Below are 14,965 nucleotides of genomic sequence, written 5' to 3'. Positions count from 1 at the left end.
GGTAGATACAAGAAGATAAGCTTACCCATTACAAATTCCACCAAGGTTGTAGGTAGATACAAGATGGCACGTTTACCCATTACAAACTCCACTAAGGTTGTAGGTAGATACATGAAGATATGCTTACCCATTACAAATTCCACCAAGGTTGTAGGTAGATACAAGATGGCACGTTTACCCATTACAAACTCCACTAAGGTTGTAGGTAGATACAAGAAGATACGCTTGCCCATTACAAACTCCACCAAGGTTGTAGGTAGATACAAGACGGCACGTTTACCCATTACAAACTTCACCATGTTTGTAGGTAGATACAAGACGGCACGTTTACCCATTACAAACTTCACCATGTTTGTAGGTAGATAGGAGAAAGCACACTTAACCATAAAATACTATACCATGGTTGTAGATAGAAACTAGAAAGCACGCTTACCCATCACAAACTCCACCAAGGTTGTAGGTAGATACAAGACGGCACGTTTACCCATTACAAACTTCACCATGTTTGTAGGTAGATAGGAGAGGGCACACTTAACCATAAAATACTATACCATGGTTGTAGATAGAAACTAGAAAGCATGCTTACCCATCACAAACTTCACAAGGTTGTAGGTGAAAACAAACAGTTTAAGTAATACATGATTTTAGTATAGATTATTATGCACACTTGTGATGAAATTACGATCACAAATGAAAAACTGAAAACTCATTATATAAAATTTGTCTTAAATTTATGATTGCTTGATCTTGTTCAGAAGAGAAGAGAGTGAAAAAAGTCCACGTTATTATTTTTTTAGATATGCTGAATTTGATTTGTTCAATTTGTCACAATCTTGTAACTACTTGAAATTATATTTTTTTTTATGATTTCAGAATATGAATAGTAATTACAGCTAAAGCACCATGTATAAGTCCATATAATTGTTTGAACATAGCTTTAAAAGTGAAATCTAAATTAAACTAAAAAAAAATAAACAAAAACCTTCCAATAAACTTTTATTGAAATTTTTTCTAGTTGCACATTCTTTAATTTATCAGGCCTTAGGGGGTTTCTTCTATTAACATAACTGATATGTATGTTTACTTGGTGCAATTATTTTCTTTACTGAAAATTGAAATTTTTTCTAGTTGCACATTCTTTACTTTATCAGGCCTTGGGGGGTTTCTTCTATTAACATAACTGATATGTATGTTTACTTGGTGCAATTATTTTCTTTATGTAAAATCAAAAGTTGGATGGCAACAACTCAAACAAGATAATTTCATCATTCATATTTTTTAATATCTATATTATTTTAATCTCATCTTTAAATTTTCGTTTTGGTTTTTGCTTGTACCACATTGGTAAATTTTATTGGCAAACCACTAAATAAGTTTCCCGAATACACAAATAAAGTTATTCTGTTAATGTGACATGAACTGGCTGATACTGGCACTGGTTTGAGAGAAACTAGTCCTTATTCTGTTAATGTGACATGAACTAGCTGATACTGACACTGGTTTAAGAGAAACTGGTCCTTATTCTGTTAATGTGACATGAACTGGCTGATACTGACACTGGTTTAAGAGAAACTGGTCCTTATTCTGTTAATGTGACATGAACTGGCTGATACTGACACTGGTTTAAGAGAAACTGGTCCCACTTCAAAAAAATTCTCGTGTTTAGAGTAACGATTCTTCTGCATTTTGTTTTTCCAGCAAAAGTCCTTTTATATATGTCCCTGCTGATTGAGAAGTAAATATAACATAAGCCATAATTTTATTACATTATTGCTATCCAAAGAACTAACAACTTCTTTCAGCTCTGTAACTTTGATAGCATAGAATGTTTCTGTGGCATTTATATGAATGATGTGTTGTCATTTATTCACCACAAGCAACCTGTAATTATATAGGTCTTGTTCTTTGATTTGCTGTTGGTCATGGTTACAGGTAAGGGGTGGAATTCCCTGAAATCAACTTAACTCAGTAACAAGTGGTGAATCCAAGAATAAACTACGCCTTTTGTTTGATGCCGAAATTCAGTTTTGTACATAACAGAAAATAACTGTTTCAATGCTGTGCTGTTAATACTGAACTTCAGATTTTAAGTTTCATATTCTCACAAAAGACATTCATCTGTTTATGTAAAAAACTTATGAAGGTGTAAAAACCAATGACTAAACCACAATATTTTAGATGGATGCTTACCTTTTGATCACTGCCATTCCAGTTAGCTTTATTAATTGTGTCACTGGTTACGTCTGTCCAGTATATGGTGTTTGTGTCACTGTCCCAGTCTAAAGCAACTGCACTGCTTATGTTCTGCAGTGGAATTGGTACATCTAACTGATCATAACACTCCAAGCAAAGCCATCGAATATCATTCCTTCTTGTAAATAGGAGAAACGAATCAATTTCTGCAATGAAATTCAATATGTAGAATTAGTAAAAGAAAAGTACAAAATTCTGTTTATACATAAAGTTTTTCTTAATAACAATTTCCTATATAATAACAATATGTTAGCTTGAACAAGATAAACAAATTATATCTAACTGACTTAAATTCGTTTTTTTTTGTTGTTTTTTACGGTAAAATTATCAGTCTTTAGTTTTACACAATGATGTCAAGGTATTTTAAATTTGGTTTGTGTAAGGTGTCTAATAACATTGAAAACATTTTTAGATATACTTTATTAAGCCTATTATATCTATTTAACACTATATTCCTTTCTCAGTCCCCTAAGGCTTTTTCAACATCACTATGTCCACCTAAGGGAATGAATAAGGAATATAATATTTAGAAAAACAATAATAGGCCTAATACTAATATCTTAATACAAGTATATTTAATTATAATCATGATTTGTCAGCATAATAAAAGGCATTCTCACAATAACAGTTAATTGGTGAAAACAATTTTAGAACAATATTGAAACATCAGGATTAAACATTCTTGAAGTATGAAATATTTAGATCTCCAGGAATTTTTCACAATACAGAATATTTCGAGATTTGAGTGTTAAACACCATTTAACTCCTTAAAGTTGCTGACAATTCACCTTTCTCAATAAACTAAAACATTCTAATATTGTCAAACATATCTTCGTATTCCTTAACAAATAATGTCTTCTTCTACTTTAAATGAATTACACTTTACTGAAGCTATATGTGACTGAATATTTACTGTTCTATACTGGTACAGCATTATATTATGATCACTGATGTTGGAACAAACACATCTTTGACATATCTTTCTATACAAATATAAATGATGGGGAAATGTTCTCACATATTAAGTTTGGAAACGTTTGATACGAAATTATTTCAAGACAATGGAAGTTTGTTTCTTCTATTGACCAAATTTAGCTTGATAACAAACAGCAATTCTTCAATACGTATCTTTCTTACCTTCTTTACATGTCTGACCATTGATAGAAGAAACAAATTTTCATGGTCAGACATGTAAAAAAGGTATGAAAGATGCATATTGAAGAATTGCTGTTTGTTATCAAGCTAAACTTGGTTGATAGAAGAAACAAATTTTCAGAAAGATGCATATTGAAGAATTGCTGTTTGTTATCAAGCTAACTTGGTTACCTTTTTTACATGTCTGACCATTTTTCTTCAAGGATATTCCAGTTGGACAAGCACAACTGTAGCTTTTATTGTTACCAAGGCAGAGATGGCTACATCTACCATTGTTCTCACCACAAGGATTAGTTGCTGAAACAAAAATATGGCAATTCAACATTTCTCAGTCACTCTGTTTACCAATATAAATCAAGTTTATTTATATTTTCATAAAGATTTATACATTAAGATTTACTGAAAATAAATTGTAGCTTAAAATCAAACCAACTTTAACATTCCATACTCTTAGTTTACTTTCCCATGGGACATGTTTATACACAAAGACATAACAAACAGGATGAAAAACATTAATACAATATAAAATGATAAAGAATTCCAAATTTTTATTAATAATTTAAGAGTAGTTCAGCTAGCATTGTAAAAGGTAGTTAATTAGTAAAACTGAAACTTAGCAGAGTTATCATAACATCTATAAAAAACAGAACAGTTAAAGCAAGATAATCTAATCAAATCAATACCTTCTAATTACCAATAGTTTTGAAGAAAATTTTTTTTTAAAATAATCAGGATCAATGAAAGTTATATGGCTGAAATGCTAATCACTTGATTCTTTTTTTTTATCCCCTCCAGCAATTGAATTAATTTCTGCATATTTCTTATGAATATAACTATTAAAAACAAATTGTCAGACTCAAATTCGATAACAAGGAACCCACTTTGAGACTAATAATGCTTGGAAATAACTTGAATGTCAGACACGCAGAAAAAATATGACTTACAGGTGAATGAACAAGGACAGAGAAATATCTGAAGATTTTACCACATAGTTGGAAGAATGCATGAACAGGTTAGTTTCTAAAGAATAATTATTAAAATCAGTCTTTACAAACACAATACAACCACTAAATAGCTTTTAGTACAGGTAACTACCATTTGGTTGTCTAAGTGGGTGGACAACTGTAAGCTCCATGGGAAAGTTCAAGTTGGACAAGACAGTGGTCTTCTTCTGTCCAGTAAACTTATTGGCTTTATGAATACTTTTGGTACGCCAGTCTGTCCAATAAATATAGTCTTCAAACACACTGATGGCATAAGGATGTTGCAAACCTTCAACACAACATGAATAACAAATATTACTAACACAAATTCACAGAATAATATATTTACAACAGAAGAGTTTTTATTCCTTCTATGTGAGGTATTCTACCTTTTCTATTTTTTAAATAACATCAAAAGCCAAAAGCTTTACTTATTCCATTTTCCTGTGTTTGGTTAACTGTAAATTTGACAAACCCATTTTGTTTTTCTGTACGTTACACTGACATGCTTATCCAAAGCTAAGTTAAAGCTCAATAAGCAGCAGGGCACTTAAAAGTATCATGCTTCCTTTTTTTTTTTTTTTTTACATAACTTCTAAATAGATGATCTTTTTGAAAGCTGATAAACAATTACTGTTTGCATATAATAAGTGTTTTATAAATCACTTAAATCAATCACAAAAGAATACCAAGTGGCAAAAATTGAAGAGTTTATGTAAATCAAACAAAACAGATCACTTTCATAAATGAATGAATAATTAAAAATCATTCTTTAAAAACTTAACTTCAAATGGCATGTTTTTAAAGTCTTAGTATTGACACTCCATCCTTTTACCATTTTTTTCTTTCCACAGCTTTTCTTTAACTGTTTAACATGATCCTATAGTCATTTTTACATAATGCAACACATTTTGTTAAGCTGCAAAAATTAAGTATTTTTGCAATATAACCAAAATATAGCTACTCACCAAACACCACAAACAAGTTCTTCTAGAATAATGTAGTCTCTAACTGGGTTTAAAATAAATATTTATATTTGTGATATTGGAAAGTATTTTATTAAGGAAACTTCTAACCCTGCTTAACAATCTGTTTACGATCTGATCCATCCAGATTAGCACTCTCAATCACTCGATGTTTAGCATCAGTCCAAAAAAGACGCTTTATAGGATAGTCAATTGCAAGACCATTAGGCCAAAAAAGGGCAGTTGTGACAATGGCTTGACGACCACTTCCATCAGTGAATGCTCTTTCAATTCTAGGTTCACTTCCCCAGTCTGTCCAGTAGAGGGTGCTGTGGATGTTAAAGACACTGTGTGCATTAGTTTGAGAAAAAGAGTAAAAATAATAACACCTGAATAAGAAATACACAACATCAGTAGTGTTATACAAAACTACTATCTGATCTATGACAATAACGAGAATCAATGCAAAAACAAAATTGGTGTACTGAAAAATTCATTTAAATCACTGGATGGCTAAACTTAAAGGAGTCTCTTCTTAAAAACTATATGCATAATGCCTATTAATATGTGAAGGATAAAAGATTTTCAACTGCATATATTCAAGTGATAATTTAGGAATTTTTTTCCTTAAAGCATGTTTAAAAGGGTTAGGGCTAAGCTGATATATATATTCATGAAACTGAATGTTGTAAGCAGTGTAAATTTTTCAAAGAGTACAGAGGCTGAGTATGTTATATTGAAATGACTATGGAGCCTCACCACAGTACTACATTCTATGTCACCATTTCTGGTCATGCTCTATTTGACAAGTATAGCCTGTGATGTTATTTGTATTTCAAGAGACTCACTACATCGTAAGTCTGGATATTCAAAGCCATCCAATGTACAAAGATGACCATTTTTCAGTGCCTGTTTGAGTAGTCCAATTACAAAGAAATCCACAGATGATGCCATCTGGCATCTTGGCTGATATGTCTTTATATAGAATAGTTTGAATACCCATTTCATTTTACAACTAACTGAGGTATGTAGCAGTTAACAGATATGTCATGGAAGCAAACTGTGTAGAGGTGACTTGTGTTTCATTGTCAGATAGAGATCCTTCTTGATTTTGTTGCATACTGATATCTGGAACACAATGATAACCTTTGTGTTAATAGATTCTCACCTGTTGATTCATATTCTTTGTTTTCCAAAGTCATTAAGTAAAAGAAATATCCCAATTCTGGAAATTATAAATTCCCAATTTGAACACATTTTATGATCTGAGTGTATTTTTACATTGGAAAGGGCTGTTATGTACAGTCCTATCATACTACCTACAAAAGGCCAAACAATGTCAAAATGTTGTTCTAATACATGCTGTTTAATTGCAACTTTATATCAGATTTGGTTGTCACATGATTTGCTTATTCAAAATCGTTTTCATATATTGTACTCAACCATTTGTAGGTAGCTGAAATAAAATATGTTTAATTTAAAAAACTATAGAAACTGAACAGAAAAATGTTGAAGTAGAAAATGAAAAGTGTATTGAGAAGTCTAAATTACACGGGCCTGAGAATTTAAACTTCATAAAAGTTGTTTTGGTTTTAAGAATGAATTTTCTATAATTTAAATAAGCAGATTTAAAAAAAAAAAAATTTCTGTCACGTAAGAATTTTTTTTTACAAATCAGAAAGAAAAACAAACAAACTCTTATTTAGATCAAATTATCATTTTGTTTACCACAATGAACATTTTTTATTATTATGTTTGCCAACAAAAATACAAAGAAGTTAAAGAAAAGGAAAGAACATTGATGTCAAATGAATATGCATCCTCATTCATCCCAATTTTTTTTGTAGAATCTATGTCTTTTAGTCTCAAAACTGTGTGTTGTGATCTTTCTTTTATATATAGTGTGTTATGATGCTTTGTGAAAAATCTGTACGTGATGGACAAAATTAGATATTTTCGGATACAGAGAACAGGAATTACTGTAGAACATGTAAAAATTAAGACTAAAACCATTGCAGTCCTGTGTTATTAGTCAGATTTAATAATTTTTACAGCTAATTCAAATTATCTTGGCAGCCTGCAAGATGATACACTCAAGAAGTGGGTTGGTTAATTCAACAGTTTTTTTAACTTTTATAAAGTTTACTTTAATAGCCTGTTTAAATGTCTTTCAAAAATACTATTCTCACTTGGATTGTCACACAGCCAGGTAAAAATATGTATTTCTCCATTGCATGTGTGGCTTATATCCTATATCAACTAATTTGCACCACACATAATCATTTGTAACTTTTAGTCATCTTTACCTGTTTACCTTACACTAGCTTGTTAACATTTTGCTGGATAAAGCTAACAAAACATTTCAATGAAATTACACATTTAAGTTGCATTCTAATATTAGTAACAGAAGTAATTTTCCTTACAAATTATTCATGTTCTTATATCATCAGTAACAGTAATTTATTTCCTTATACTAAACAATGTTTAGCAACAACATCAACCTTACCTCTCATCTGGATTAACAATTATGGCCCTAGGTTTTTCCAATTTTTTCCAGAATAAAACTCGCCGCATGGAACCATCCAGGTTAGCCACTTCAATCCTGGATGGTCCAACATCAGTCCAGAATATTTTATTCCCTATCCAATCCACAGCTAGTCCACCTGGACTTGAGAGTCCAACAAAAATCACATCATGTACTTTAGTACCATTAAAAGAAGCAGAGCGAATGACATCAGCTTTGATGTCAGTCCAAAACATTTTCCTTTTTTCATAGTGGTAATTCACAGCAATAGCATTTTCAAGGTTGCTCAAAACGGACGTGTACAGGGACCCATCCATTGTAGTTCGTCGAATATCTACCCGATTAGCAAACAAAATGAATGGGTCCAGACCTGTAAAGGAATACAACTTGTTTCAAAAATTAATCCTATTAAATAGAAGTCAGATACACATTTTAAAAACAAACCATTCTCAATAACATTTTTTTGGCATGTCATTATAAGTTTTGGCTACAAAACATAACAGCCTAAAGTTAAACTTGCAATTTAAATATATTTTCCTTTATTTGCACACATTCACTTTATGGTAATTTTTTGCATTAAATTGGCTCAAAGTATGATAATTCCCGACTTTCTTAAGGGTCAATATCATTGTTAATTTTAACCCTCACAAAACCACATCATTAAGGAATAAACTTGTTTCAGTTTGTTTACTAATTGTGTTTCTAAAAAAGTGTAAAACAACCAAGTAGAAAACTTAAATGTAAAAAATGAAAGTTTAAATATAAATGTATCAGATCCTAGAGTGAAATGGATTTCAATGGGTTTATAACCATACTCTTTTCTTAAAGTTAAGATATTAAAAAAAATAGGCTCAAACAGATGTTAGAATGCTAATGCACTGTCCCACTAACACAATTCATTCAGTCAGCTTGTCCTTACTTATCCAAACAATACCTCAAGAACTGCCTAAACAGTCAATTCACCTGATGCTTTACATCCACGGTTGTTCTGAAGAAGAGTATAACCTTCTTTACAGAAACACTGATAACCAGGAACTGTATTCTGGCATTCCTGACTACAAGAACCATCCCACTTACATTCATCTATATCTGGGTGATAGAAAAATTAAACTCAAGTCAATGGCTGCATTTATATCTGTGTTATCTTTCTAAATTGTTTTAAAACTTAAGAAAAAAGTTTTGCATCACATTAAACTGCATGAATAAAACAGACCTATTATGAAGGCAAATTATTTGGAGGTTTACTGAGTTTGTAAACGTTTTAATCTGATGGTATATATAAAATGTGGCATTACCAACTAAAATCATAATAATACATTTTGATAAAAAAAGAATCATGTATATCATACAACTGTCCTTTACAGTCTTTTCACTACTACACTATAATCTTGTGATTCTTTCAGGTTCATGTGCACACCAATAGCGAGTCAGGCAAGTCTGCTAAATGATTCATACATACACTAATGTTTTAAGTTATCTGTAAAACATAATGGCTTATTTAGACTCAACATGTAGTCCACATTCTCTATAGATACATTCCCCACTATCACAGACCTATTACGAAGGTAAATTATTTGAAGGTTTACTGAGTATGTACACATTTTAATCTGATGGTATATCCAAAATGTGGCATTATCAATTAAAAATATAATAATACATTATTATCATCATCCTTAACTTTCTTTGTGTACGATACAAAACAATATGAACAATGTGGAGCAGTTTGATATGCTTTTTAATATTGAAACTCTTCAAACAGCCTTTACAGAGCGTGTTTATGTTGTAATGCTTGATTGATTGTCAAATTATGAATAATATGGGAAAAATATCTGCTGTCTAACATGATTTGTTTGATCACAAATATTAAGCCCATTAGATCTTTCAACACACTTGCATTAACAATGAAAATACATCTAGTGATAATAAAGGCAGGACAAGAAGTCAAAGTTCTCTTTGAGCATCAACAATTTTCACAAAATAAAATTTCATTACTTGAATTACTGACAACAATTACCATAAATGGAACTTTACATGAACAAAAGTCTATCATGTTATGTTCGAAAATATTTGTGTTAACAACTTACAAGTTTAATGTTACAAAAAAAAATCTAAATATTTAGTGTGTTTTTTTTAATTTGTTAACAACTTTCAGGTAATGGTATTGAAAAATTAAAAACAAGTAATATAAAAACTACACATAATTAATGAAACAAACAAAAAAAAAATCTTAACTAGCTTTACACAAAGTGTTCAGTAATAGAAAATGGGATAATTTTATATAATCCATGAGGCCTACAATAACTTTTTGTTAGATTTTAACTATAATATGCTACAAACTGTAAATATAATGAACAACAAACAGACAACACAGATATAAGGCTAATTAACATAACTCTCCATATAGAAAATAACAGATACTTGATAACATTGCTAAAACTAACTTGCTTAAGCATGTATAAAGTCTAAATGATGTTTTTTGAAAGGAGGGGGAAGACTACTTATAAAGTTAATAAGTGAGGATAAACTAAGGTTGTATGGAAACAGACTAGGTACATACATACATAAATTTAAACTTACAAACTACATACAAAGTACTTCTAACACAGCTGTATGTCCTATGTATTGATCGTGTATGATACCAAACAATATGAACAATTTGGAGCAGTTTGATATGCTTTTTAATATCAAAACTCTTCAAACAGCTCTTACAGAGCGTGTTTAATATTGAAACTCTTCAAACACCCTTATAGAACGTGTTTATCATTGAAACTCTTCAAACAGCACTTACAGGGTGTGTTTAATATTGAAACTCTTCAAACAGCCCTTACAAAGTATATTTTTTCCCCATGTTACATGATACATGTTATTAAGGTTCTTTTTCTTTATGTTAATTAAAATTTTTTGTATTCTCCCCCCTCTCCATTTATTCAAGTTCTATAGTCTTATCAGAAATGAAAAGTTAATATTAATTTGAATAGTACACCTTACCTAGCATTTAGAATAGTTTCAAGCAGAAACAATGTAAAAACAAAACAACAACATACCAAGGCATGACCGACCATCCAAACCAAGTTCATAGCCATCCTTGCATGCACATCGATGTCCAGTTGGAGTTGATACACATAAGTGCTGGCATGGAAATCCATCTTCTTTACATGGAGTACCACTAGCTGTGGATGATTTAAAAACAAAATTACTGTTTGTGATATTTTCAGCTACATCTATTTTTATGCTCCAATGATCTAATAACATGTGTAAATTTTTTAATATTTTCTATAAAACATTGATTTCCTTACTACAAGTTCCATTAGTAGACTCATCAGAGCCATCCGGACAGTCAACTTCACTATTACACACAAACTGTTGTCCAATGCATGTTCCATCCAAGCACTGAAACTGTCCTAAACCACAGGACTCTTCAACTGCTACAAATTTACAAAAAAATATCAATCAAATAATTGTGTTTAAATCAAACTGACCCATTTTACCCAAAAAGTCTATACAAATTTATACATCCTTAGATAAAACATTGTTAATTTTTCTTAAATGTACATTGTTTTCATAACTGAGAAACATTGTATACATGGATTATTAATCAACATTATTCAGTCTGTCAAAAAGACAATTGTTATAGAATTAATTTGTTCCCAAGTGATATTACATACCACAGGATTTTCATTACACCAAGTACATTCATATTAATCATCTAATTATATAAATATACCTTAATTATTATCATGATGAAATTATGACAAGTCAATGGGACTTAGAAACTTATGAAAGTAAAACTCATCCTTCATAAAATAACGCTGAATGCAGTTTATAGATAATGAATTTAAGAGAACTAATAAAATACTTTAATTTCTCAAAAACAACATAAAAATTCTGCTCAAACTAATAGAAGAGACTAGAATTAGGTTTTAGCTTGTCTTTGTAATGATAAAGAAAATTACAGATAAATTTCTGGTTGATGGACTTAGAAGAATATTTAGTTGTTTAAAACTGTAAAAAACTAGGGGAATCATATGACTGCAAAATTGCTTGTGATTTCATTTTTACACATTAATACAAGTTTCTTGTATATCACTTAAATAACCAAATCAAAGAAGCACTTTATATTTTAATGAAATACACTAGCCAATCAAAATTGAATACAAAATAACAAAGAACAACTCTTACAAACACAATCCTTTTCATCACTGTTATCAGGACAGTCATTCCTACCATCACAAATAGAAGACTTTGGAATACAACGACCTGATGTACATCGAAACTGTGTTTCGTTACATTTTACTGCAGCTGTAAAACATAAAATGGTAATGTACCTATACTTTTTAATCATAAACAAACTACAAGATTTGTAAAATTAATAAGAACAAAAAGTTTCTAAAAACTTCTAAGTTATGGTTTTAAAAGTCAAAATTTGTCAAAGTGAGATAAACCAATAGGCCAAATGGTTGTAATAAGCCATTTTAGACTACAGCTTTTTTCCAGATCCCTTTTATTTTGTCCTTTATGAATTTTAAACATGCACCTCTGACTTTAATTGTCCAATTATGAAGAATGTGGAAAAATATCTGCTGTCTAACATGATTTATTTAATCACAAATATTAGGCCTATTAGATCTTTTAACACACTTGCATTAATAATGAAAAGACATCAAGTGATAATAAAGGCAGCACAAGAAGTCAAAGTTCTCTCTGAGCATCAACAATTTTCACAAAATAAAATTTTATTACTTGAATTACCAACAACAATTACCATAAATGGAACTTTACATGAACAAAAATCTATCATGTTATGTTAGAAAATATTGGTGTTAACAACTTAGAAGTTTAATGCTACAAAAAAATGGTAAATATTAAGTGTGTTTTTTTAATTTGTTAACAACTATTAGGTAATGGTATTGAAAATTTTAAAACAAGTAATATTAGCATATCTACTAATATGAGGGAAATGTCTCAAAATGCAATTAAATGAACTGATTTTACCTTAATTAATATGCTTCAAGTACAGTACATATATTGATGAGAGCTTACTAATCCTTCCTAAAATAACCTCATTAATTACTCTTCTTTTAAGTAATGTTTACTGCTAATAAACTTTCCATTATAATCATATTTTTTCTTAAAATATCTCGTGGGATGCATTTCTGTTTATACCTAACTTACAACATGTCACCTAAGGAGATTTAAAAAAAATTGAAGTCCAAATATAACCATTTAACATGTCTACAGCAGTATCTAAAGCTATTAATAAAACATATGAGAAAAACAATATAAACATCTTAAATGATCAAGATTTATGCAAAGTGGGTACTCAAAGAAAGATTGTTTGTGGAGAAAATACAAAAATGTTTCACGGAATATAAGAAATTGTCGTAAAACAAAGTGTACTTACGACAATTTATTTCATCCGAACCATCATCACAATCATTTTCACCATCACATTTCCATTCAAGGTTGATACACATCCCATCGCTACATCTGTATTCTCCTGGGGGGCATTTACCACGGTCGCCTTTGGTGTATAAAATATTTTTGTTTTCACAAAATTGATACGGAATAATGCAACACATAAAATATTACACAAATACAGCTTCTCATTACAATTTACATAACTCCCACTCTTCACATTGAACTTGAAGCCTATGACGCACAGCTCAACTCGCTGTAGTCTAACTCAAAGTCAAAGCAACATTAAGCCGTACACTTTTTTGTAAATTTACTTTTATGATAAATAGTAATAAATCAGCTTGTTATCATAATTTAATACTATGTGTAAAACTTTATAATTACTTAACTACTAGATGGCATATTAAGTCATATTTCAAACTCTTGTAGCTAATAGTAGTGTTGTATTTGAGGCAGTTCAGTTTTTCATTTAATATAACTATTTTCCTCTAGAGGACGTTCTCCTGAACACGATATCTAAATATTCTTCGATTTCAACACAATTCTTAAATATCGATCCGTCGAAAGTTAAGTACAATGTTATTAATCAAACGCTTTCTTGTTCTGCTTAAGTGATATTTCGCGTGACGTAAATTCTGATATATTTATTGAAATAACGTAAAAACATGTCCAGAAACATTGGATTGGTTAAAGCTTGAAAAGACGCTAAAGCTTTTTGTTAATTATTTCCTTTCTGCATTAGTTATCCGATACCATAGCTACCCTCACAGCTAGCTTCTTGTATAAACTCCCGCCAAGAAATATTTTTACTACGCAATAATAAACCATTGGTTGTTCGTCCGCTCGTTAACATATATCCAAAAGTACTTAAAACCCTTTATTCTTTCCAAGAAACGCTCATGAATTATAAGGTATTCAGTCGGAATTCATAAAACTTTTATTAAAACTCCATAGCTGCGCTGTACCATGAAAGTTCTTACTTCTCTGTAAAATGCTTCTCGAATCAAAGTTTTAAACATATTACGAAAAAAGCAATTTCGCTCTTTCAAATTGCACGAAAAACGTTTTGTTAATTGGTGAAAACTAAATGATAAAGCAATAACAAAAGAAAAGTAATATGCAGACATTACATTCCATGTACTAATTATCTCAGTACAAAATAAGTATCATAAAATTTATAATGCACACGAATACTGTCACTTCTTTGTACACGCGTACGTGTAAATCATGTGAAACGAGAAATTCATTTAACGTTTAAGGGATAGTTCATAATTTATTCTTAAAAATTATCGAACAACGTTTGATAAAAGTGAGTGGGTAGAAAAACACGAACCTCTTCGATAAAGTAAGTAAAAAATATCAAAAGAGTTAATAAATTTTGTTTAAATTTTACCTGCCAATACTTGCCTTTGATAAATGTGACTAATAGTACAAGATAAATAAAAAAATGTGAATTTAAAAACCTGCAAATACTGTAGACATTATTTACTCAAACTACAAATCCTTATTTTGACTCCACCAAATGTAATTATAGATAACAGCATAGAGCCAAAATAGCTGTTTGTAGTGTAACGAATTTATTATTATATATTTATTTTAATATCCACGTTTGTTTAGATTAAGTTTATATTTAAAAACATGCATAGCCTATAGTGTTAAATATGTATTGC

At 30.3% G+C, this 14,965-nt stretch overlaps 1 protein-coding gene across 2 annotated transcripts in view; it reads right to left on the bottom strand.

Annotated features, from left to right (window-relative positions):
- The window catches only part of LOC106462022 (low-density lipoprotein receptor-related protein 4-like), a 168,853-nt gene that overhangs the window by 35,677 nt on the left and 118,211 nt on the right, over positions 1–14,965 (bottom strand). For both annotated transcript variants that reach the window (XM_022389133.1, XM_022389134.1), the window contains exons 4-13: positions 13,282–13,401; positions 12,060–12,179; positions 11,177–11,305; positions 10,925–11,050; positions 8,844–8,969; positions 7,863–8,250; positions 5,468–5,685; positions 4,504–4,680; positions 3,580–3,705; positions 2,191–2,399 (exon numbers count right to left, since the gene is read on the bottom strand). In XM_022389133.1, coding sequence (XP_022244841.1) covers positions 2,191–2,399; positions 3,580–3,705; positions 4,504–4,680; positions 5,468–5,685; positions 7,863–8,250; positions 8,844–8,969; positions 10,925–11,050; positions 11,177–11,305; positions 12,060–12,179; positions 13,282–13,401 — 1,739 coding nt within the window. The remainder of the gene's footprint in view (positions 1–2,190; positions 2,400–3,579; positions 3,706–4,503; positions 4,681–5,467; positions 5,686–7,862; positions 8,251–8,843; positions 8,970–10,924; positions 11,051–11,176; positions 11,306–12,059; positions 12,180–13,281; positions 13,402–14,965) is intronic.

This window comes from Limulus polyphemus, unplaced genomic scaffold, assembly GCF_000517525.1.
Source record: "Limulus polyphemus unplaced genomic scaffold, Limulus_polyphemus-2.1.2 Scaffold1076, whole genome shotgun sequence".
In the NCBI taxonomy this organism is placed as follows: Eukaryota; Metazoa; Arthropoda; class Merostomata; order Xiphosura; family Limulidae; genus Limulus; species Limulus polyphemus.
This window is presented reverse-complemented; position numbering and strand designations above follow the sequence as displayed.